This window comes from Ovis aries, chromosome 25 (assembly GCF_016772045.2).
Source record: "Ovis aries strain OAR_USU_Benz2616 breed Rambouillet chromosome 25, ARS-UI_Ramb_v3.0, whole genome shotgun sequence".
Taxonomy (NCBI): Eukaryota; Metazoa; Chordata; class Mammalia; order Artiodactyla; family Bovidae; genus Ovis; species Ovis aries.
Window position 1 is genome coordinate 26,031,993 of NC_056078.1, and position 22,388 is coordinate 26,054,380.

Below are 22,388 nucleotides of genomic sequence, written 5' to 3' on the forward strand. Positions count from 1 at the left end.
CCTGTGGTGTGTTTTAAATATGTTCTCGGATGTAGGTGGAGTAGAGGTCTCAGGGGGCAGAGCTGGGGGGAGAAGGATCTGTTAGGGCAAACTTACAGCAGTGGCCACTGTAGGGCTGCTAGTGACCTACTGGGGTTGGGGGGCACGTTTGAGATGGAAGTGGCTGTATTTGGGGGTCCTTTGGAGTAGATTACACAGGGCTTGGAGTCGAGTTGGTGACTAGGGTGGCCTGGCAGTCGGCTTCCTAACTGGGTGGATGATGGCGGCTCTCACTGAACTAGGGCAGGATTTCCTCTCTCCTCACCTGAGTGTGTCAGAGCCCAGTGGGTCACTGGCTACACCAGCAGTTATAAGAAAGGGATGCTGTGTGTGTGTTTCAGGGTAACATCTAAAGCACAGCAGCTGGCACGTAACAGCCGACAGCCACCTGCTGTGCCCCTGAACTGGGACAACACTGCACCACCGCTGTGTCTTGCTCATGTCCCCGTACCCACCCCCACCCCCCCCCCCCCACCCCCCTGTCTCAGGCTGAGACTCTTACTGCTTTAGGGAGCATCTGTGACTCCCCCTGTGAGGGGAGATTTTTTTGTTTCAACTGCAGACCACTTCCTCTTCCCTTTGGAAGGTGGAGCAGGGGAGGGAAAGAACCAGTGCCTGGAGGAGAGAGGCTGTGCTCCTGCTAGTGACTGAGCAAGTGCCTGGGTTCTGAAGCTGGGGTCCATTCTTGCTCTTGCTGGGCGGGTAGAGGCAGGTCCCCTCCCTCTCTAGAGGGCACCTGTGAAATGGAGGGTGGAGCACTGGCTTGGAGACTGTCTCTGGGCATCTCCGGCTCAAGTCTCTGGGGTTTTGCCTGTGCCCAGAGAACAGGCTGCCTTCCTCCCCAGGGGGTGCTCACAGGGGATGCTGCTCCTTCATCCACAGGCTGCTTTGCCATCCCCATCTCCCCTAATCATCAGGCTTTCTCACACACCTGTCACATCTTCCAGGGGGTCGCTGACTGCAGTGCAAGCTGTTTGCATCTCCTCTTTCCCTACCAGGGCCTGGGATGGGAGGAGTGTTGAGCAAGTGTCGGAGGGCCCTGAGCACAAGAAACATCCAAGCCATTTCCCCACCCGTGTAGGATCTCAGGTGAGAGACTGGGGACCCAGAACTTGCCTTCCATGGGGGGTGCCAGCAGATGCCTGTCGATTGCTTTGCTCTGGCTCTGATCTTCTCCAGAAACAGGGCCGGCCACCCAGCCACTTCCCCCACCTTCTGGCCCAGACTCTGCACTGTGCTCCCTTGTCCCCTCTTTCCAACAAAGGCGTCCTCACTAGAAAGGAGCTTGGACATACATTGTTTGCCAACACAAGCAACCATTGTAGCCCCAGGGAAGGGGACTGGGGTAGAGAGCCAGGGTGAGGTTTTGCTCTCTGCTTGCCAAGACTGGCTCCAGGGAAGGCCCCAGCCCACAGTTCATGAGTCAGGCTGCTGGGGTCCCAGCTGTAGTCTCTCCCTCTTGATTTAACCAAGTCTAAGGCAGGAAGCAGGGGGTGGAGTCCAGGGAGGAGACTTGGGCCCCTGAGGTTTCTAGGCAAGCTTCTCTGGGATGGCCTCAAAGAGGGAGAAAATTATCAATCACATACTATGAATTTTCCCTTCTGTCACCACAGGGCCCCCCACTCTGCAGCTGGGAAAACTGATCCCCTGAGAAGGGAGGCAAGCCATTTTATCCTGAGCTCCCCTGCTGAGTTCATGGAGGGCCAAAATGGAGACAATTCACTGCCTCTCCTGCTGCTGCTGCTGCTAAGTCGCTTCAGTCGTGTCTGACTCTGTGCGACCCCATAGATGGCAGCCCACCAGGCTCCCCCGTCCCTGGGATTCTCCAGGCAAGAGCACTGGAGTGCGTTGCTATTTCCTTCTCCAATGCATGAAAGGAAAAGTGAAAGTGAAGTCCCTCAGTCATGTCTGACTCTTAGCGACCCCATGGACTGCAGCCTACCAGGCTCCTCTGTCCATGGGATTTTCCAGGCAAGTTCCCATTAACATATGGGTCCCCCTCACACTCTTGCTTCATTAGCCTTCACACACAAAACCACACTCGGGCCCTTGACTTCACAGATCTTAAAGAACCAGAAAGAGGAGAAAGAGAACTCTATTCTTCCCAAACTTAATATAGATCAGTTTGGTAATGCCATTTCAAATAACTGGATGCTCTGAAGTTGCGTGGACAAGAACACACATTGCATTTCCACAGGACTCCGGAGTTTACATCTGTGGCTCCCAGCATCTTCACTCTTTGACCTCACCTTTGACAGATGAGATAGTACAATACAGAGAAAAATGACTTGCCCTTGGTCACTTTGTGTTGGGCAGAGTCTAGCCCAGAACAGTCTTCTGACCCCTACCCTTGTCTCTCTCTCCCACTCAGCACTAGATTCTGGGTTCTGATGCCAGCTCAGCTGCAAATGAGCTGTGTGACCTGAGACATGTCATTTCAGCTCTCTGAACCTGCTTCATGAATGTACTGGCCCTCCAAAATCCTGATGGCATTTCATTCATTCCATGAGTGCTGCCTCTGAGGAGGCCCTGAGTCAGGTCTTGGAGCTGTGAGGATGAGTTTTCTAGCTCTCTGCCCACAAGCAGGAACATATCCAGAGCCCAGGGAGGGTATAGACTAGGAAACCTCAAGTGGGGGAGAAAACAGCAGGAACCCAAGTCCTCTTTCAGGGGACCCAGAAATTCCTAAGAGAAGTCAGCTCAGAGAATTTCCATCCACGCATAGGCCTCCCTTTAAAAAAGCCCTATGACAAAATGTCTGAGCTCAGAAGCAGAAAGATTAGGGGTCTTTATACACTTTACAGAAAGATTTTTTTATTTGGCAATTCTTAAAAACAAAACAAAAAGACAAACCTGCTTTCTCCAATTCCCATCTCTGGATTCACAGTGCATTTACAAATTGTTAGGAGCACATTTATAGAGTGAAGCAGGAAAGAGCAGGAGTTGGGCTTTTTGCCTGCTACTGAATGGGTCTCAGCAACATTGCAAAACCAGCACGCATTCTCATCTCTTAGACTTATTATTATTATTTTTTCCCACGGAAGGCTGTTTGGCGGGTACATGGGTGGTACGTTTGGAAGCAGAGGATGGTTATCATTTACTGAAACCTAACTATGTGCTGTAATTAACACCCGTTTCGCAGATGAGGAAGCTGAGGTGCAGAGCTGGGATTGCAATCAGGGCTGTTTGACTGTAAAGGCCGGGCTCTGCCCACCTTGCTCAGCCCCGCTCTGGACTAGGACACAGATTAGTCACTGCACTTGGGGGCAGGTGACTAGACTCCACAATGGATAGATTCAAACGGTGGAAGAATACTGGGGCCATCAAGGCCACTAGGAGAGAAAGGAGACCCTCTCGGGGCGGGGGGTTGGGGCGGGGTGTTCACTATCTCCCATCCAAAGGCAGTGGGACATCCCATCGGCCCAGTGGCTCTGGAAACAAGTAAAGTAAGGGGGGCCGTCAAGTAAAGCGCGGCGGAGGAGCCTAGGAAAGTAAGGGCCGTCACTCCGGGGGAGCCAAAGAGGCTGAGGGGACAGGCTCCCAGGGCGCCCGGAGCCCCAGCTCTGGCTCCGCGTGGCACTTCCGATCCGCGCCCTGTGCCCCGCCCACGGGCGCTCTGCGCCCCCTGCTCCGACCCGCGCCCGGCCCCGCCCCGCCAGTGTGCCCACCCCCGGCCCGCCCCGTAGTCCCCTCGCCTGGCTCCCGGGCCGTCCCGGAGCGTCGAGGCGCTGGCGGACCGACCCGCCGGCAGTTGGCACTGGGGACGCTGGCGCGTCGGTCGCTTCGCTCTCCCGCCGGCAGCCTCGGGCGCCTGGAGCCAGCGGTCCAGGCGGCGGCGCCGCGCAGGGGGCCGGGATCGGGCGGCAGGAGGCTGCGAGGCGGGAGTCGGCGGCGGCGGAGGAGGCGGAGGCCGGCCGGAGCCCCGATCGCGCCCCAGCCTCGCTTGCAGCCCAGAGCTCGGGGCTCGGCGCCCGCCCGGCCCACAGCCACATGGCTCCTCTCTGCGCGCGGCTGTCCTGCCTGTTGCTCCTGCACTGTGCGCTCTGCGCCGCCGCGGGCAGCGGGACTGAAGGTGCGTGCGGGTTGGGTGCGCGGGGGCGCACTGGTTCGGTATGCTCGAGGGTCGGGATGCCCCGAGGTGCCCGAGGTGCCCGGCAGCGTTGAAGTGGGTGGGAGGCTGTGCGCCCACTCTGGCTGTGCTCTCTTTTCTTCTCCCCAGTGCCGCCGAAGCTGTCGGGGATTTCTCTCCTTTTCTGGTGCGAAACTCCGAAGAGACCCCAGGAGAGGATTGGGGGATAGACGCCTTTTCTGAGGGGCTGTGTGTCTGTCTCTTCGTCTCGGTGTTTCGCACTCTCCTCTCTCTCCTCTTTCACTGCCTTCTCTGTCTCCAGCTTGTATGCATCTGTGTACAGATAAGTGCGTGTAGGTGTGTGTCAAGTGAACACCAGGCACTCACACTCCTGCACAAACACACACATATCTCTCTCCCCCAGTACTGTCACCCTGTGCCTTGCAGACACACTGTCAGAGACACCAGACACACTCCACCGTCACCGGTGCAGTATGCGGTGCGCTTCTGGTGTCGCTGAGCATGGGGAGGGGGCTCTGGTCTTTCCCCCGCAGAGTGCCTGCTTGTCTAAGCTCTGCTCATGTAGGAAGCAGGATCCCTCTGGCTGAAGTCTTGGGGGTCTTCTGCTGGGCTGGATAGAACCAGAGGAGAGTTCGTTGTCCCCCACCCCTCATAACTGCCTTGGGCACAAGGGATTTTCAGGACACATCATTTTCTAGGTTTTTATCAGTGTCGTGAAGGGGGCTGGGAGGCAAGAGATAGAGCCGTGTGGAAATGAAAATTCCTCCCAAGCTCCTATCCATGAATCACTCGGCCTGGAAGCCAGGGAGCTGTCATTCCTGCCCAGCCTGGCTGGGCTTAGCGAGAGCTGTGTAAGGACGGGCTGCTGGCATGTAGCCTGGAGCATGGGGCCATGACCTCACACTTAATTCAGTTCGAGTGGGCAGGTCACCCGTGCGTCTCCTTTTATTTTTGAAGATCTATATTTACCCAGCTTGGAGCTGGGCCATGTAGCAATTTCGGCAGCCACTGTGCTGCTTAAAAAAGTTTCCTTTCTAAACTTGGAAAAACGTAGAACCTGTATTCCTTCCCTTCCCTCTCCAGCTCCTCTTTTCTCCCTGACGTGTGCCCAGGATGCCCTGAGTTTCTAGGTGTGTTTGTTTTGCCAGCTGTGTTCCAGGAGCTCAGCGAGGAGGGCCCTACCCCAGGCTGGGCTGGTGACTTCAGTTCCCTGGGGAGTTTGGGCACATCCTGCCACCCCTCTCTTTGCCCAGGGGCTTTCGGGGAATTTCCTTTATAGTGCCCAAAGTTGGAAGGTTTGTTGCTAGAGTGACAGGATTCTGTTTGGCATCATTTATTTTCCTCTGCTAAGTGTAACAAAGACCTGGGGATTATTGCGAGCAATTTGTGTCTAGCAGTTTATGAACTTGAACACCGATCATCTGAGTGCAGAGATCCAAGAGCTGAGGAAGCACTGGGTGAGAAATGGATGAATTTGGACTAAGGGGGTCCCTCCAAAGTGGCAGTCAAGGTTGCAGATCCTTTCCTGTCCCTGTGGGGTTTCCAGCTTTGCAACCCTATGGACTGTGCCTGCCAGGCTCCTCTGTCCATGGGATTTTTCAGGCAAGAATACTGGAGTAGGTAGCCATTCCCTTCTCCAGGGGATCTTCCTGACCAAGGGACTGAACCTGCATCTCCCGTGTCTTCTGCATTGCAGGCTGATTCTTTACCTGCCAAGCCATCCAGTAACTCTTTCTTTATTTCCAACAGAGCTGCGCTTCTCAAGAAAACTCAGTGACTATGGCGTGACAGTGCCCTGCAGCACAGATTCTCAGGGACGCTTCCTCTCCCATGTGGTGTCTGGACCAGCAGCAGTCTCCGCAGGGAGTATGAAGGGGGACGGGCCGCCCTCACCACTGTCACACTCCGGTCGCCTGCGGGTGGCTCGAAGCCCACTGCGTCCTGAAGGCGTGACCCTGCAGCCTGGCAGGGTGGGGCGCTCCTCCCTGTACTTCAATGTCACTGTGTTCGGGGAGGAACTGCACTTACACCTGCGGCCCAACCGGCGGCTGGTTGTGCCTGGAGCCTCGGTGGAGTGGCAGGAGGATTTTCAGGAGCTGTTCCGGCAGCCCTTGCAGAGAGAGTGTGTCTACACCGGGGGTGTCACAGGCATGCCAGGGGCAGCTGTCGCCATCAGCAACTGTGATGGATTGGTAAGGGACAAGCCTCTCATCAAGTTCCACTCCCCCATCCTCTCCTTCACTTCCCACTGTCCCCCCTGCCCTCCGCCCATGAGCCAGACCAATGTGGTTTTCTCCTTGGCTCCTATGTGTTTGGGATTCCTGTGGGCATGGCCTGAAGTCTGGGCCAAGTCAGGGGCTGCGCTGCTTTCCAGAGAGAACCCCACATGCCCCACTGGCCACAAGGTTCACACTCTGTCGGCTTTAAAGTGGCCGAGATAGGATGGCAACTTATCCTGTTGATCCCCCACCATCTACTGACCCACCGGGACTGCAGCTCACCTGTCAGGAATCTGAGTACAGATGCATGCAGGTGTGAGGCAGGTGGGCTTTGCTGGGGTTGGGTCCTGGCTGCGCCACTCATGAGCCACAGTGCTTTGGATATGTTACTTGCCCTCTGGTGGTCCTTTCCCTTACATGTGGAGCAGTGTTTAATCTGCACGTATTTACCGCACGTGCTCCTGTGTCCAGCCTGGCGGATATGGCACTGCCTAAGACAGACATGGCCCCTGCCCTCCCGGACCTGATGTGCTGGTGATGACAATATGACCGGCCTCACCAGGCAGCATGGCCAGTGGTTGGCACCTGCTTGGCACATGGTCAAGGCTGTCGGTACCAGCTGCTGTTACTATCTTTACTACTGTGTCCTTTCTCATGCCCCACTGTCTCTGGCCCCAAAGCCAGCCTGCTCTTCCGTGGCTCTCTGCCCTGAGTTTTCTCTCTTAGGACTCCATCCTCCCAGGCACAGGGAACCTCCTGCTAGTTGGTTCCATGTTGCAAACCAGAAAGCCACAGGTGGCTTCTGTCCTCCTCACACTCAACTCCTGCTGGATCCCATTTCCCTCGCTGCTCCATCTGCTGTGTGTCAGGCCCTCATAAGCCTCCATAGCAGCCCCAGGGCCTGGATGGGGGCTGTTTTCATGGTCTCTGCTTTACCAAGCACAGGCTGATGTGTCCAGGAAAGGACCTGCTCGCCCCTCTGCCTTTCGGCTTTACGAGAGGGATGAGTCAGATGGTGCAATTGTAAGGGGGGTTCTTTCCTCACTGGCAGGGCTGGGAGCACTTCTTGCCATTTTCCCGTTCTCAAGAAGTGTCTTCCTGCTCAATGTCATGGCTCCTTCATCTAGATCAGTGTTTCTCAATCTTTTTTTTATTATCATCCCCCGGAGGAGCCTTTTAGATACGTTTCCTCTAATTGCTCCCCGATGAAACCCTAAGACCATAACTATATTGAATATGTCTTTAAACTCTCTGTTTATCTATGTTTTATGTATGAGATGAGTGAATTTTTTTGCTTCCCAAAGAATCAGTTTTTGCCCATTGGAGACACCAGAGCCCCCACTGAAAGGCATGGTCTAGGCAGCGGTTGTTTCTTAGAGTGGAGTGTATACCAGAATCACCTGGGATGTGAGGGTTCTGTGGAGCAGACTTGGAGGAACCCAGACGGGAAGGCCAGCTGGAGGAGGCTGAGACCTTGTCCTGCTGCCAGGGTGAGCCTTGGCTGCCAGCCCACCCTGGCTCAGCAGTCCAGGGATTCTCCTCAGCAGGAGCCCTCAGTCGGCCTTGGCTAGCGCTGTGCTGTGGCCACTGGTTTTGTTTGAAAATCCAGAGTGACATGGGAAGTCACCCAGAGAAGCAGTGTCTTTATAGACAAAAAGCACCAGAGCATGTTGGTGGCTTGGGCTGAATGTCAGGGTTACCTGAAGTCATCAGTCACATGGGCTGTAAGCTGTTTGGTGACAGAGATGGTCTCCTTGACCACCTCCATTAATGTCTATGGGGATCTGAACAAAGGCGTGAGTGGTGATTGTTGCCAGTAATAGATAGCTACCCACCCTCTTTGCACTCTGGAAACCTTGTCATTGAACCAGCTCAGCAGGTGTTGACAAGTGGGCCCTGGATGCTTAGCTGACATTGATGACTCGTGGTGGCCTCTGAGTAAATGTTCTCATTGGCTGTGTGACCTGGGTAGGCCACTCCCCCTCTCTGGGCTTATTCCTCTCATTTGTCCGAAGAGGGGCTGCCCTCGCTGCTTGCTGGCAGATGGAAATCTATTCTGTGTGACATTTGCAGAAGTTGGATCCGGTGTCGGAGGCTATCCAGAGATAGGCCTGTTCCGCAGTAGAACTGAGGCTCCAGGAGTGGCTTGCCTGGTCCCCTCACCTTTGGTGGGAGGAAGTGGATGTCATGGGCTGGGCCCCTGCTTGTACCCTCAGCTGTCCCCAGAGACCAGTTCCTAAGTCCAGCTCTTGGGAATCTCCCCGACCAGTTCCCTGACAGGGATCATGGTCCAGCACAGAGGCCCCCTGCCCAGGAAAGAATTTCCTCACTTCCAGTCCCCTCCAACAAATTGCCCTGTGTCCCATGAGATCAGATGCTCTTCACTCTCACCCAGCTGAGCCACCTTGGGGTTCAGAGTCCACAGTGCAGCCCATCTGATGATCAGATTTAACTCTCCATCTTTATGTGCCCTCTGGATTTTAACCCCATCTTCCTCCATATCTTAAATACTGAATACAGTCATTCATTCCGGAAAAATATGTAATGAGAGCTGGCCTCAGGCAGGGTCCACAGGGAGACTGAAGAAAGTGCAAGGGACACAAATAAGAACAGCGACAGTCACGAGCCGCAGCCGTAGCCTAGGCGCAGCACACACACTGTCACGTGCCTTCGCTAAGCTCACCCGTTACCTAGGTGGGGACCCTGAGTCACGGGGAGGAGATACGGAGATAACACAGGTGGCTTCTGTTGGCGCAGGATTTCACAGTTTGTAAAACTTTCAGTTGTACGAGTTACATGTGCATATAGCATTGTTGCCCTGCCTTGCAGAGTTAGGTCCCTGCCCTTAGGGAACTTGGGATACCCCACAAATAGCATCAGCATTAACTTTTTGGTTTCCCATAACATAGTGGGGATGGGTACTTGGCAAGTAGGAGTGATTATTATTGTTGTCTTAGCAAAGATGATATTTGAACTGGGCCTTGAGGGATGAATAGAAGTCTGTTAAGGCCAGTGGGTGAGGAGGGCATTCTGGGCAGAGGAAAGAGCTTGCCAGCATGCTGGTGGGGCCAGGGAGGGGATCCTGGAAGACACACTGGGCAGGTGGGCCCTGCTCTGACCTTGAAGGAAGCACAGGAAGGGAGAGGGGGCCCAGAGCAGCGATGTGGCCATCTGTCATCTGAGAAGAGTCTGGGCCACGTGTTGGGAGACATGGCTGTGTGATCCCAGGCAAGCTACCACCCTCTGGGCTTCCCTTGCCTCCCGGGTGTATCCTGGAGCCTGGACTGGATAAGCTCAGAGCCCTTCTGCCTCTGGCATTGGTACTTTGTGACACAGGGCAGGCCTTGCTGGAGAAGCTTGAAGCAAGGCTGCTGTAAGTCTACAGTTGACTGCCCCTTCCTGGCGGGGTCTGGGACCTGTTCTTACCAGGACTTACGAGGGCAGCAGGTGTGGAGATGAAGGACATTAGTCCTGAGCTTGGCCCTCATGGCCGGGCAGACCTTCCAGTTGTAAATGGTCTGAACAAACCCTCCTTTGTGTGGACAGACTTGCAGCCATTCGGACTTGAGCTGTTCTGGTAAGAAGCGCTGTGTCTAAATGGGTGACTCAATCCTCATTTCCAGCTGGAATCTGCAGTGGGAGGCAGTGACATGACCTCTTCTACTTCTCCTGTCATCCAAGAGTCACTCACCATGGGCACCGGGACAGACATAGGTGGCTTTTGTGCACTGCAGTTAAATTCAGACCTGAAACTGAGGAGCAGGCCCTTTAGCTTACTTCCTACTGGCTCTGCTGGAAGACCTAGTGTGTCAGAGTCAGGAGGGGCTCAGAGGAGGAACCCAAGAATGAGGAAGCTAGGATCCCTGCCCTGGATGAATCTGGAGGGTAATGGGACCCAGACATAAAAGCAGACAGACTGCAATCTTTTGTGAGGCAGCAGGGGGAAGACCCATTTGTCTTGATTAGGTCATCAAGGAAGACTCCTAGAGGAGGTGGCATTGGCTCAAGACTGTTCAGACATAAACACAAAAGAAAATGTCAAGCCCTTGGTCAGCAAGAGAGAACTGCTGATCCAGGGCATTCTTGAGGATGTGTAGGTGAGGGGAATAAGGGATGTGGCGAGGCCCAGTCGTACCTGTAGAAGGCTTCCTCTGGGGTTGGGGGCAGCTGTCAGACATTGGGGTCCCAGATTGGGAGTGGGCCCGGGTAGTGGCAGCAACCTGCGGGACCACTCTGCAGGGCTTCCCTTGGGGAGCCTGAGCAGTCAAAGCGGCAGTCCCCTCAATACTCCTGTGACCCTAAACCTCAGGGTCTCTGGGCAGGGAGGACCTGGGTCATCTCAGGACCCCTGGCTGGGGGCAGATGCAAAATAGACCCTCTGCTAGCAACTGTGGCTCTGAAGTCCTGGGAAGCACATGAAAGCCTGGGGTGGGGGCCACTTTGTGAGTCCTGGAGGGATTGTGGGTTGCAGGAATGGGGTCAGCAGAGTGGTGCCCCTGTGAACCATCTGGAATCCAGGCTGCCAGCCTCCTGAAGGCCACTTACCCCACTGCTGTCTCTGCCTTCTGGGGTTGAGCCTCGCCACCTCTGCACTGGGTTGATGGGGGCCAGACTGCCTCATGTCCTCCCTTTGCCCTCAGTGGTCCATGAGTCACGGGCCTGGCGCGGAAGCAGCCGCACGTGGGAGGTTTGTCACCATCTGGCTCTGTTTTCCACCCTCTGTAGAACGTGCATTTTTAACGGGTTATAGAGGAGACAGACCCCTGGCAGGCAGTGTGGGGAGAGGGCAGGGGAGGCTGATGCCGGCTCTGCTTCCTGCCCCTGCCTAATGTGCAAATCCAAGCAGCATTCTGAGCCTCAGTCCTTTGTCTTTAAAATGGAATCACAGTGCCTGGTGGAGGGAGTGTATATTGGGGATTGACAGTTTAAACGGTCCAGGGTTTCTTAATGAGGTGATGAGATGTCCTAAACTTGTGGTGGTGGTTGCACAACTTTATGCGGATACTAAAAATGATCACATTCTGTGCTTTAAATGGGTGAATTGTATGGTACATGAATTATGGTTCAATAAAGCTGTTACCAGTAGTACTTGGCCTATAGAAAGCCCTATAACAGGCATTTTTTAGTCATTAAGAGGAAAGAATGATTTTTAGTCATTAGGGTGGCAGAAATTGTGGGGTCGCTCTACTCTAGCACAGATTAGCTGTGTGACCTTAAATAAATATCTAAATCTCTCTGTGCTTGGTATTCCTCATCTTTAAGGAGGCAAGGAGAACAGTCATCTGTAGGGTTGTTCAGAGGATAAATTAGATAAGTAAAAAAGCGAAGTGTCTGATATATGGTGCAGCCTTAAAATATGGGGATTGTTAATAGTAACATTTGTTGTTTTTATAGTAATTGCTACAATAATTACAGTTATCATTAATGATGAGAAATAACTGTAAATATTGTTAAAGTCCCTTGTACAGCAACAGTATGTAGATTATCAGTGCTCTCTGATGTGAGCCCTAAGCTACCTCTGGTTCCCAGGTTGACCAAGCCCTGCCTCCCCTCTGCTACAGCTACTTTTTCTGCAGAATGAGTCAAATGGTGCTTGTTCAGTGCATGGGAGTATATAACGACTGGTCTGTAATAGCCCCTGGACAAATACTTTCCAGGGCAGGCGGATACTGGGAGGTGCCAAGCGAAGCATTCTGTTAACGATCTCCGGGCCCCTTCCCCCAGCCAGGTCCTTGACCAGGCTCTGGTGATGCAGGGTTGAAACTCACCCCTTTCTCCCTATGCTCCGGACCCACAATTTCAAGAGAAGACAAGTATGCACAGCAGACAGCATAAAACAAGTTCTGCATAAGGTACTTGGTAGGTGTCCTGCAGGTGAGTACTAAAGAATGGTGCTCAGGGAAGGCTTCTTTACCAACTGAGCTGAGACCTGGGTTCGACCCCTGGGTCGGGAAGATCCCCTGGAGAAGGAAATGGCAAACCACTCCAGTATTCTTGCCAGGGAAATCCCATGGACAGAGGAGTCTTGTGAGCTGCTGTCCCTAGGGACGCAAAGAGTCGGGCACAACTGAGTGACTAACTCAACTCAGGGAAGGCTTCACAGTGGAGAGTACTTTTGGGCCAAGTATAAAGGCATAAAAGCATCAATAAGAGCTTTTAAAGCTAAGAGGTAGGAACTGTAGGCATTCATAGGGAGGGAAATCCTGTGTCTTCATAGGATTCAGGAAATGGTAAATCTTCACAGCTCTCCATGGAAGAAGGGAGTGATGAAAATGTAGTTTAGAGAAGCTGTGCCTCAGTGTGGAGCTTAGCCTTGCCCCTGTGCCCATAGGGAGTCATGGGAGGTTTGTAAGCAGAAGTCACGTTTGTATTTGGGGACGATGCTAATCTTTCCAGCTGCATCCCAGCACAATGCCATTGTAGCAGGTTTGCCTGTGACTCATCAGTGTCTTTGTGTCAATATCCATCCTTGCCCTGGGTTTGCTCCTTGCTGGTTAGGGAGTAAGTGGGCTTTCCTGACAGCTCCTTGGGAAGCCCCTGGCCCTGGCTTGCTGTCTGTGCCTGTCCTGGGATGTGGAGTATGAGGCTTGGAGTTTCAGAGATGCCCTCATCCAACCGTTCAGCATGCCTGTCCCCATACATCTTGACCTGTGGGCTGCCTATCTCTACACGTCTGTGCCAACAGCCTTGGGAGGGGCAGAGGAAATCTGGCCCCACACTGATGCGGAGATTGTCTTCTTGCTCCATGTGCCCCTCCAGCCTTGGTGGTGGCACCTGCTCTGCAGACCCCCGGCCCTTCCTAGCCGGGCTGGTGTGTGGTCACCTCTCTTTGCAGACCCTGCCTCTGCTCATTCTGCTCACACCTCCCCCAGGGCTTTCCCCTTCCCTCTGCTGAGGCATCTGCCATCTTGGCCACCCGCTTCCCAGAAGTCAGGAACTGTCTGATTTCTCTGCATGCTGAGCACGGGGCTGGGCTCATGATACAAGGGAGGTCATGACTTCAGGAGCAGGGCGTAACACTAGAAAGAGAAGAGGGCCAAGCGCTAGGGGAGAGGTAGGGCTGCGGCCAACTCCTGTTTGAAGGGAGTGGCAGTCTGGTATCACATTTGAGTATTTTAAGGGGAAATCAGAAATAGAGATCTTTAAGCAAAGTATTCTATATTTTAAGACAGGGTGTGGGCCCAGTATAACAATATGGCAGGTTTGGGGTGGGGTGGGGGGGGGGGTTGGCCAGTGAGCTGTACATGCAGGGGATGAGAGCATGACCCCTGCAACCAGACTGCCTTGGTTGAAATCCCAGCCTTACCTTTCTCCTGCTGTGTGGCCTTGGGCAGTTACTGAGCCTCTCTATGCCTCCGTTTCCTCATCTGTAAAGTGAGGATGATATTAGTCACTCTGTAAGAGTTGTCACGTGTGCGAAGGGCTCTTTCAGCTCTTTTAGTACCTGATAGGTTTCAGCCCTTGCTATTGAATGATGTAGATGTATTGGTTGAGTCTACCAGTCTGAGGGATTGGGTGTAGGAAAGAAGAGGAGAGGAAGTCAAGAGTACCCGAGTTTTCTGTGTGACACCCCCAGAGGGGTCTCTGGGCCTTCATCTGGGAGGGCAGAGCCCATTGCTCCCAGGCTTGCCTAGGCCTGTTCTGTTTTTCTCAGGCTGCAGCTTGCTCCTTGTCCCAGTTTGCATTCTTCCCCTGGAACATTCGCATTAGTCTCCTGAAGGCCAGGGTCTGAGCCTAGTGATGGGTGTGTCTGTACGACCTCAGCACCTGCCACAGGGTAGACCTTCAGTGGATGCTGTGTGAGCCGACAGATGGGTAGAGGGAACATGGATGTCTTGCTTTCAGAAGCAGCATGAAGCTCACGTTGGCATCTTCTCCCCCGTGCCAGAGAGGGAGGAACAGCGTGCCTAGGCTCAAGGACAGGAGTAATAGTGTACCCATCTTTGCAGTCGTTTTCCCATACAGACCCTAGGCAAGTGGGTTGATCTCTCTGAGCCTCAGTTTCTGTATCTGTAAAGTGGCTATCCCTACCTTGTAGTTTTGTTGATTAGAAATCAGGCACTTAAAAGTGGTGCCACAGTGCCCAGAACAGTAAGTGGTAGCATTTGCTACTATTATTGTGGGTCTCTTGGGATAAATACAGAAACTGTGGCAGGTTCCACAGTGGGTTTATTTCCAGACCCCTGGATGCTCATTCTAGTGCTCTTGCTTCCCAGAAGGCCAGTGGGGTCTCTGTCTGAGTGGCCCAGGGCCTGGGTCTTGGGTGGTTTTCCACTTCTCAAGGCATCAGATCATATAGTCTCACCTTTCTAGTCTCCCCATGGGTGTGCCTTGCTGTCTGCCCTGGGTTAATAATGTATGTAGGATATGGAGTAGAAGCCAGACATCAGCTCACTGCCGCTCCTTCTAAGCAGAGCCGGCCTCCCATTCTTAGGGAGGGTTGGTCTGGGGGGTGGTTTTATTTTTCCTCCCTGGCATCTTCAGGTTGGCTGGAGGGAGGGTGGCTTCTGGGCTGCTCTGTGGGCTGGTGAGTGTTGGGGGGGCTGCGCTTGCTTTCCATCTGCCTTCCAGCCTCAGTGCGGTCCAGGCCCAGGGGTGGGCTTTTGGTGAGGACTTGGGGAATTTCCGCATTCCCTGGACCCTGCAGTGGAAAGTTCCCAAACCATCTGCCAGGCCTGGCCTTCTATCTTCAGCATGCAGGCCTTCCCCTGCCTTTAAAGCCTTAGAAACAACAAGAACAACAGCAAGAGGAAGAACAATGGTAATATTTGTGGACTGCCTCATCTCGGGCAGCTCCAAGGAGCTCCCTATCAGCACAAATAACCCTCATGTTATGAACACCTCCAGCTCAGCTTCATTGCCAGAGTTTACCCTAACTTTGGCCTGAGTGTGGGCAGCTGTAACTGGAAGAGACTTTGGGGGCCTCTCGGTCCCCTCCTCACTTTACAGACAAGGAAACTGAGGCTCAGGGAAGGGAGACTCCTCCAGGGTCACACAGTGGGTTACCATCAGGGCCAGTGGGGTTCAGGCCCTTGAGTCCCAGTCCAGTGCTTTCCACCCACCCTGCCACGATCCCGGGGGGCCTCTCCTGAGTTAGTGAATAGGAATTGCTCCTCAAGGTCAAACCCTGTAAGGCCAGGACTCGGTGGCCATGATGACTTCAGAACACAGATGCTTAAGGGACTGGTTCATCAGTTGCCCCATGGGGGGGGGCATCCTGGGAGTTCTTGTGCCTGGGTTCTGAGTGGGGGTGTTTGTAAGGCTCCCACTGTAAATGTGAGTGGCTCAACTTCTTCAAGTCGTTGTCCTGAAGACTGGGAAGCCCCTTAAGGGAAAAAAAAAAAAAAAAGCCAGCCTCCCTGTGAGCAGGATTTGAAGAATGATGAAACCTCCTGGTGCTTGTCAGCTCCCAGTGGCCTTTGCCACTGCTGTGTCCGTTTTCATAATTTCGGAGGGCAGTGGGCTGCTGTTCTGTACACACTGCTTGTGGTGGAACATGAAAACCCTTTCGGTCTCCTTTTCTTCTGCTTTCTATAACATGGTGGAGAGGTCAGTACAACAGGCCCTTTTAGAGAAGCGTCTCGTGTTTGCTAGGGCACAGTCATTCTGAATGCAAACCTTATTCCCAACAGGTTACTTAAAGCCCTTTGTCAGTTTTTGCTTTTAAGCCAGCCAAATATTTGTACCTTTGATCTGTCCAGAAGACACTTGTACCCCCAGGCTGCCCCACCCCGCAGCAGCAGTTCATTTCCGTCCCTTGAGGTTGGCAGGAACCCACACTGAATTAGCTCCTCCAGCCCAGAGAAACCTCGTTGAGCCCTTGATGTTTCGTCACCTCATAATTCACAGTCCCGAGGCTGTCCCCTGAGCCACAACCACATTTTGTGAGAGAGGTCTCTCTCATTAAGGGCCCAAGAGGGTTCATTTTGGAAACTTGGATTCGAGGATGTCTGCTGAAGGTGATTTTGTTCCGAAGTTGGTCCTGTGTGGTGGATCTTTATTTGTCCCCCTGTGGAGAAGCTCACATCTAGAAGAGGGATAGACAGACTTATCTGGGAGGGATAGAGCATCTGCCAGGAACCACTGGAGGGGGCAGTGATGGGTGCATTTGAGCTGGGCCGGAAGGGATCCACAGAGCTGTCTGCAGGGCACAGGCATGAGACCAGCGTGGACAGGCATGGCTCCCGGTACAAAACAGGCCCTGTTAGGCTTAAGCGGGGGGGATTTTTGTCTCTAATAATCCCCAAAGGGAAACAAACAGGGCTTGACAAGAATAACAAGTGGTGGGGTGGTCCAAGGGTAATGGCAGTGTCCTCCCTAATGGCGCTCCCCGCTTCCATCCATGCCCCTGGCCATCTCTTTACCATCAGCAGCCAGAGCAGTCTTGTTGGAGCCAAGTCCTCCCCATGATACTCCTCCCAGAGAAGCCAAGCAGGCCCTGGGCAGCCTCCCTCCTTCCAGGCTGCCTGCGACACCCCTGTCATCCCTCCACGGCCCCCTCCACTCTACTCCCTCCCCAGATGCTGCGTGCGCCCACCCCTCATCTCACCCGTTGGTTGTCCTCCAGGGTCCCCTCTTAGCGACATCTTCCCTGACTCCCTTATTTAAAATTTCAAACTCCAGTTCTCTGCTCTGCTTCCTGTTTCTCCACTGGTGTCCCATGTTCTTATGGATCACCTAGTCTCACCTGTCCTCTGGTGAAGGTCGGCCCCAGGTGAGGAGGGATTTTTGGCTGTGTCCCCTGCATACCTGGAATGGGGTCTGCTCAGCAATCATCTGAGGAATGAATGAGTAGTATTACAGACAGGGGTTTAGGAGAAGTAAACTGCAGAGATGTAAGTAAGTGAACATGTAGAGTGAGTGGGGAACCTGGTGAGTGGCCTGTGTGACTGGAACGTGGGCATTTGAACTGCTAGTAATAGGGGTTAACAAACAAGCTCTGGGGAAGTGTCAGAGTTCTAAAAAATTTGGAAAACATGCTAATGGTGCCGGGCCCTGGGCAGGGTTAAAGATAACAATAGGCCTCATTTGATGGTGCTTTCTAGCTAATGTGGTTTTGTCCACTTGTCCTCTCTATAGAGGAAGGCTGCTGCTGCTAAGTCACTTCAGTCGTGTCTGACCCTGTGCGACCCCATAGACAGCAGCCCACCAGGCTCCCCTGTCCCTGGGATTCTCCAGGCAAGAACACTGGAGTGGGTTGCCATTTCCTTCTCCAATGCATGAAAGTGAAAAGTGAAAGAGACGTCGCTCAGTCGTATCCGACTCTTTGTGACCCCGTGGACTGCAGCCTACCAGGCTCCTCTGTCCATGGGATTTTTTCAGGCAAGAGTACCAGAGTGGGTTGCCATTGCCTTCTCCGGTAGAGGAAGTCACTGATGCCTAAATGTTGTCAGGAGCCTGTCAAGAGTTCAGGCATCTAGGTCCACTCATCTTTCCATTATCCTGTGCTCTCGTGCCTTCTGTAGGGCCCTCTGGAGTAGGCTGATGTCAGGGTGGATCAGAGGGGAGCCCTGGCTGGGACAAGTGACCTGCTGGGCCCCAGCCCTTAGCTGCAGCCACACCTTTTCCTGGCGCCACCCTGCCAGCCTCTGGCTTGCCTCTGAGCTGTAGGGTTCAGGCCTTGATGCGGGGAACCATTCCCCAGTTCAGGGCCTGGCAGCCACACTGCCTCCTGGCATTTAAGGGCTGGTTCCTGTCTCCTCGTCTTGAAGCCCCCACCACTGCCAGGACTCTGGGCCAACCAGGGGGCCAGGCAGAGCTCCCAGCCCAAGCTTGGTGGGCCATCCATGGTGGTGATAGAAGGGTAAGCCTCAGAGCCACGTGGCTCCTGGGCATGGGGAATGGAAACTGGTGGCGGCTGCCAACCTGGCAAGGTCTGCCCTGGACCCTGGCTGGGCTCCAGGGTGGGGGTTTGCCGCACAAGGGGACTCTCTGAGCACCTGCAGGTGAGGCCCTGCCCTGCCGCTGGGCCAGGACCCCTGCTGCTGGGAGGAGGGGCATCATAAAAAGCGAGCGCCCTCCCTTTAAGCACATTTGCCAAGCTGGAAGAAGTTGCAAGAAGATCTAAGCAACTCTGTTCTCCACGGGGCCAGAGGACAGAATCACTCACTGCTTTCAGCAGCAGCAGCAGCATCATAGAAAAGATATTGTTACTAATTGTCCTCAGTCTCTGCACCGTGGGCTCCTAGCCAGGGGATTGTGACATCATTGGCCACTGGCCACACCAGCAGGTTACAGATTCCCTCCCTGCTTCCCGGACACACTCAGCTCAGGGACTCTTCACTCACAGTGGAGTGGCACCTTGAGAGGAGAGGATGGTGAGGTTCTGAGACAGCACCTAAGGCAAAGATCACATGTGATCCAGGTCATCCTTGGCCATGCTCAGCCCAGGGAGATGCTCAAGGTGTAACAGGCGTGCAGTCACCTGGCCTGTCTGGACTTCCCTTCCCCGCATCCCATTCGGTCAGGGCGTGTACTCATCGTCCTTTGTCCCCTCTCTGTCTTTCTCGCCCATTTCCTGTATAATGGCAAACTAATTCTGGTCAAACACTCCCTGCTGCTACTGCTCTCTTTGTGAAACATGGATGATCACTTAAATACCCATTTCATACCATTACACCATTTGGAAGCTTCCAGAATTGAGGCCAGGGGTTCCAGGCCCTGGCTGCACATTAGAATCACCTATGCAGGTTTGAGACTACTGATGCTTGCTTCCCCGACCCCACCACAGATGTAATTCATTTGTCTGGGGTGTGGCCTGGGCAAAGGGCGTTCTGCAGATTCCGCAGGTGATACCAGTGGGCATCAAGGGGTCAGACCCACTGCAATAGCGTTCTGGGAAAGTCTGCTTTGTGTTTGATGGAAAAGATGGGGAATCAGGAGAGCCAGGCTGAAGAAGAAAGGGAAGGGAAAGGCTGCCTTGCCTGCTGTTAGGTTGGGCCTCAGGAGGGGACATTTCCCCCTCATTACGTCATTCCCTTTAGTTTCAGGAGTGGAAACTGAGGCTTGGAAAGCATCACCCAGCAGCTTGAGTTGGCGCAAACTCTGGGAGATAGTTAAGGACAGGGAAGCCTGGTGTGCTGCAGTCCGTGGGGTCTCAGAGAGTCAGACCCGACCTAGCGACTGAACACCAACCACCCAGCTGGGAAGGGTGCTGGCTGGGTCCCAGCCACGGGTGCTTCACTTCCAGGTGTAGCTGCTACCCCCTTTACAAGGAGGTTGGGTGATAGAAGACAGGGGTGACACTGGGTTTATTTCCTTTTACGCTTTGTTTTAAAATCATTGTCATGTAATTTTTAGCTGCTCACTGTAGCATTCTGTGCGGAATCAGCTTTCCTGTTTAGACAGGGGAATCAGAAAAGTTAGAAGACACCTAAGCATTTATAGAGAAGGAAATTGCCTACAGCTTCACACTTAGGTGGTGCATTTCCACTAACCTTTTGTCAGCCTGTGTTCCTTTTAAAAATTTTTTGTTGGAGTATAGTTGCCTAGCAATGGTGTGTTAGTTTCTGCTGCACAGCAGAGTGAATCTGATCTACTATACATATATCCACTCTTTTTTAGGTTTCCTTCCCATTTAGATCACCGTAGAGCACTGAGTCCCCTGTGCTGTATACTAGGCCCTCATTATTTATCTATTTTATATGTTTCCAATCTCCCAGTCCATCCCACCCTCTACTCCCCACCCTGGTAACCGTAAGTTTGTTCTCTCCATCTGTGACTCTATTTGTCTGCCCATGTTCTCTCTCACGTTTACAATTCCTGTGAACCAGCCTCTTCTTAGTAAGGACTCTTTCCTTAAGGATGCTTAACCACTGGTATTTTTTCTCAGGGATTTCTTCCCGTGTGCAGACAGGGGATCTGAGCAGGTCAAAGCCAGGGTGCCGTGGAGCCAGGACTTAGGGGTGAACCATCGGTAGTTCCAGAATGTTGCTTCCTTCATGAGCCACTGGTACTCTCAGGCTCACTTTGAATCTCAGTCGTGCTGATCACAGCAGCAGACTCTAACACTTAGACAGCTGTGCTGCTGGCTCGGACCGTTCTAGATTTTCCATGTGTGTTTCTCCAAGCAGCTCATAAGATCAGTACCCTTATAGTCGTGAAGCACAGGGATGTTTGGTAACTTGTCCAAGACTCCATGGTTTGAACCATGACAGGCCCCAGGGATCCTGGCTCTAGGGTCCTTGCATTGACCCAGCACACCCACCACATTGCTTCTCCTTGAGAAGGATCTTTGCTGCCAATGGCCTGGGCCCACCCCAGCTTCCCTAGCCTTTCACCCGGCAGCTCCCATGGTATGGGGCCTGCAGAGGTCATGACCCTGGGAGTGGGCCGAGCCCGCAAGCGTTCATCCCAGATAACTGCCTCCAGCTGGTGGAGGCTCTCTGCTTCCTGTGTCTCTTCCGAGCCTCCGGCGGTTCTGGGAGCTCTGATGCCGCCCGTGTTAGGTGTGTGTTGCTCTTTGGGACCAAGCCTGGTGGCTCCCTGCTCCATCCTCCGAGGGTGCCTTCCTCCGGCCTGTCCCCAGGGCTGCAGCTCGGCGTGAATCAGCTTTCAGACTCTCCTTGGCTTGGGCCCAGGCCTTGGCAGCCCAGCGTCCAGCAGAGCTCCTGCGGCTTGGGGCTTCACATCAGGTTTGAATTATGTGGAATCTCAGCGTCCGCAGGCTTTCATCCTGGCTGTGCTGAGTCACGCTTCCGTGGTAGCAGGCAGCCTGCATGCCTCCTGCGTGTGAGTCGGCTGAGGGCGTGTGTGGTGTTTGCCTGCTCGTGTGTTGTGTCTCTGTGTGTATTGTCGCTTTCTGTGCTCTGGGTGCTGCGTGTCCCTTGTTTCCGTGTGTATATGTCATTTCTCTGCCTGTCTCGTATCTGTGTATACCGGCCTTATTAACGGCTTTATTGAGATACAATCTACACACCATGCAAATCACCCGTTTAATGTGTACAGTTCAGTGGATTTTTATTAAACGCACAGAGCCATGTAACTATTGTGTATGTGCGCTCAGTCTTGTCTGACTCTGCGACCCCATGGACTGTAGCCCACCAGGCTCCTCTCTCTATGGGATTTTCCAGGCAAGAGTACTGGGGTGGGTTGCCATTTCCTCCTCCAGGGGATCTTTCTGACCCAGGGATCGAACCTGCGTCTCCTGAATCTCCTGCATTGGCAAACAGATTCTTTACCGCTGCACCACCTGGGAAGCCCATGTAATTATTACCATGTTCGATTTTAGAACATTTTCACTATCTCAAAAAGAAGCTCTGTGTCTTTTATCAGCACCCATCACCCCAAATTCATTACCTCAGCCTCAAGCAGCCACTAATCTATTTTCTGTCTCTCTAGATTTCCCTGTTTTAGGCTTTTACATGAATGGAACTGTATAATACGTGACTTTTTGTGACTGACGACTTTCACTTTGGAGAAGGAAATGGCAACCCACTCCAGTACTCTTGCCTAGAAAATCCCACGGATGGAGGAGCCTGGTGCAGCCTACTGTCCATGGGGTCGCAAAGAGTCGGACACGACTGAGCGGCTTCACTTTCACTTTCTTTCACTTAGCGTAATGTTTTCAAGATTCATCCATGTTGTTGAATTTTTCAGCATTTCTTTCTTTTTTATGGCTGAATAACATTCCATTGTACAGATACACCACATTTTGCTTATCCATTCATCTGCTGATGGGCATTTGGGTTGTTTCACATCTTGGCTGCAGTGGACGTTTGTGTAAAGGTTTGTGTAGACTTATGTTTTCATTTCTCTTGAGTTTATACTGAGTAGAAGTGCTGGCTCATGTGGAAGCTCTGTTTAATATTTTGTGAACTGCCGGACTGTTTTCCAAAGTGGCCACATCATTTTACATTCTCACTAACAATGTGTGGGGGTTACAGTTTCTCCACATCCTGTCAACACTTGTTAGTGTCTGACTTTTTGATTCTAGCCATCCTTGTGGGTGTGTAGTATCTCACGGTGCTTATGATGTGTATTTCCATAATGACTAATGATGCTGAGCATCTTTTCATGTGCTTACTGGCCATTTGTATATC

General features: G+C 53.1%; 1 protein-coding gene across 5 annotated transcripts in view; it reads left to right on the plus strand.

The window, feature by feature from the left end:
* Window positions 1–1,025: 1,025 nt before the first annotated feature.
* Window positions 1,026–22,388, plus strand: part of ADAMTS14 (ADAM metallopeptidase with thrombospondin type 1 motif 14) — a 100,449-nt gene continuing 79,086 nt past the window's right edge. For 4 of the 5 annotated variants that reach the window (XM_027962215.3, XM_027962217.3, XM_027962216.3 and 1 more), the window contains exons 1-2: window positions 3,789–4,111; window positions 5,879–6,321. In XM_027962215.3, coding sequence (XP_027818016.1) covers window positions 4,030–4,111; window positions 5,879–6,321 — 525 coding nt within the window. In that variant the 5' untranslated portion in view covers window positions 3,789–4,029. Of the gene's footprint in view, window positions 1,129–3,788; window positions 4,112–5,878; window positions 6,322–22,388 lie in introns of those variants that run through there. The other variant, XM_060406590.1, reaches the window with a different exon arrangement.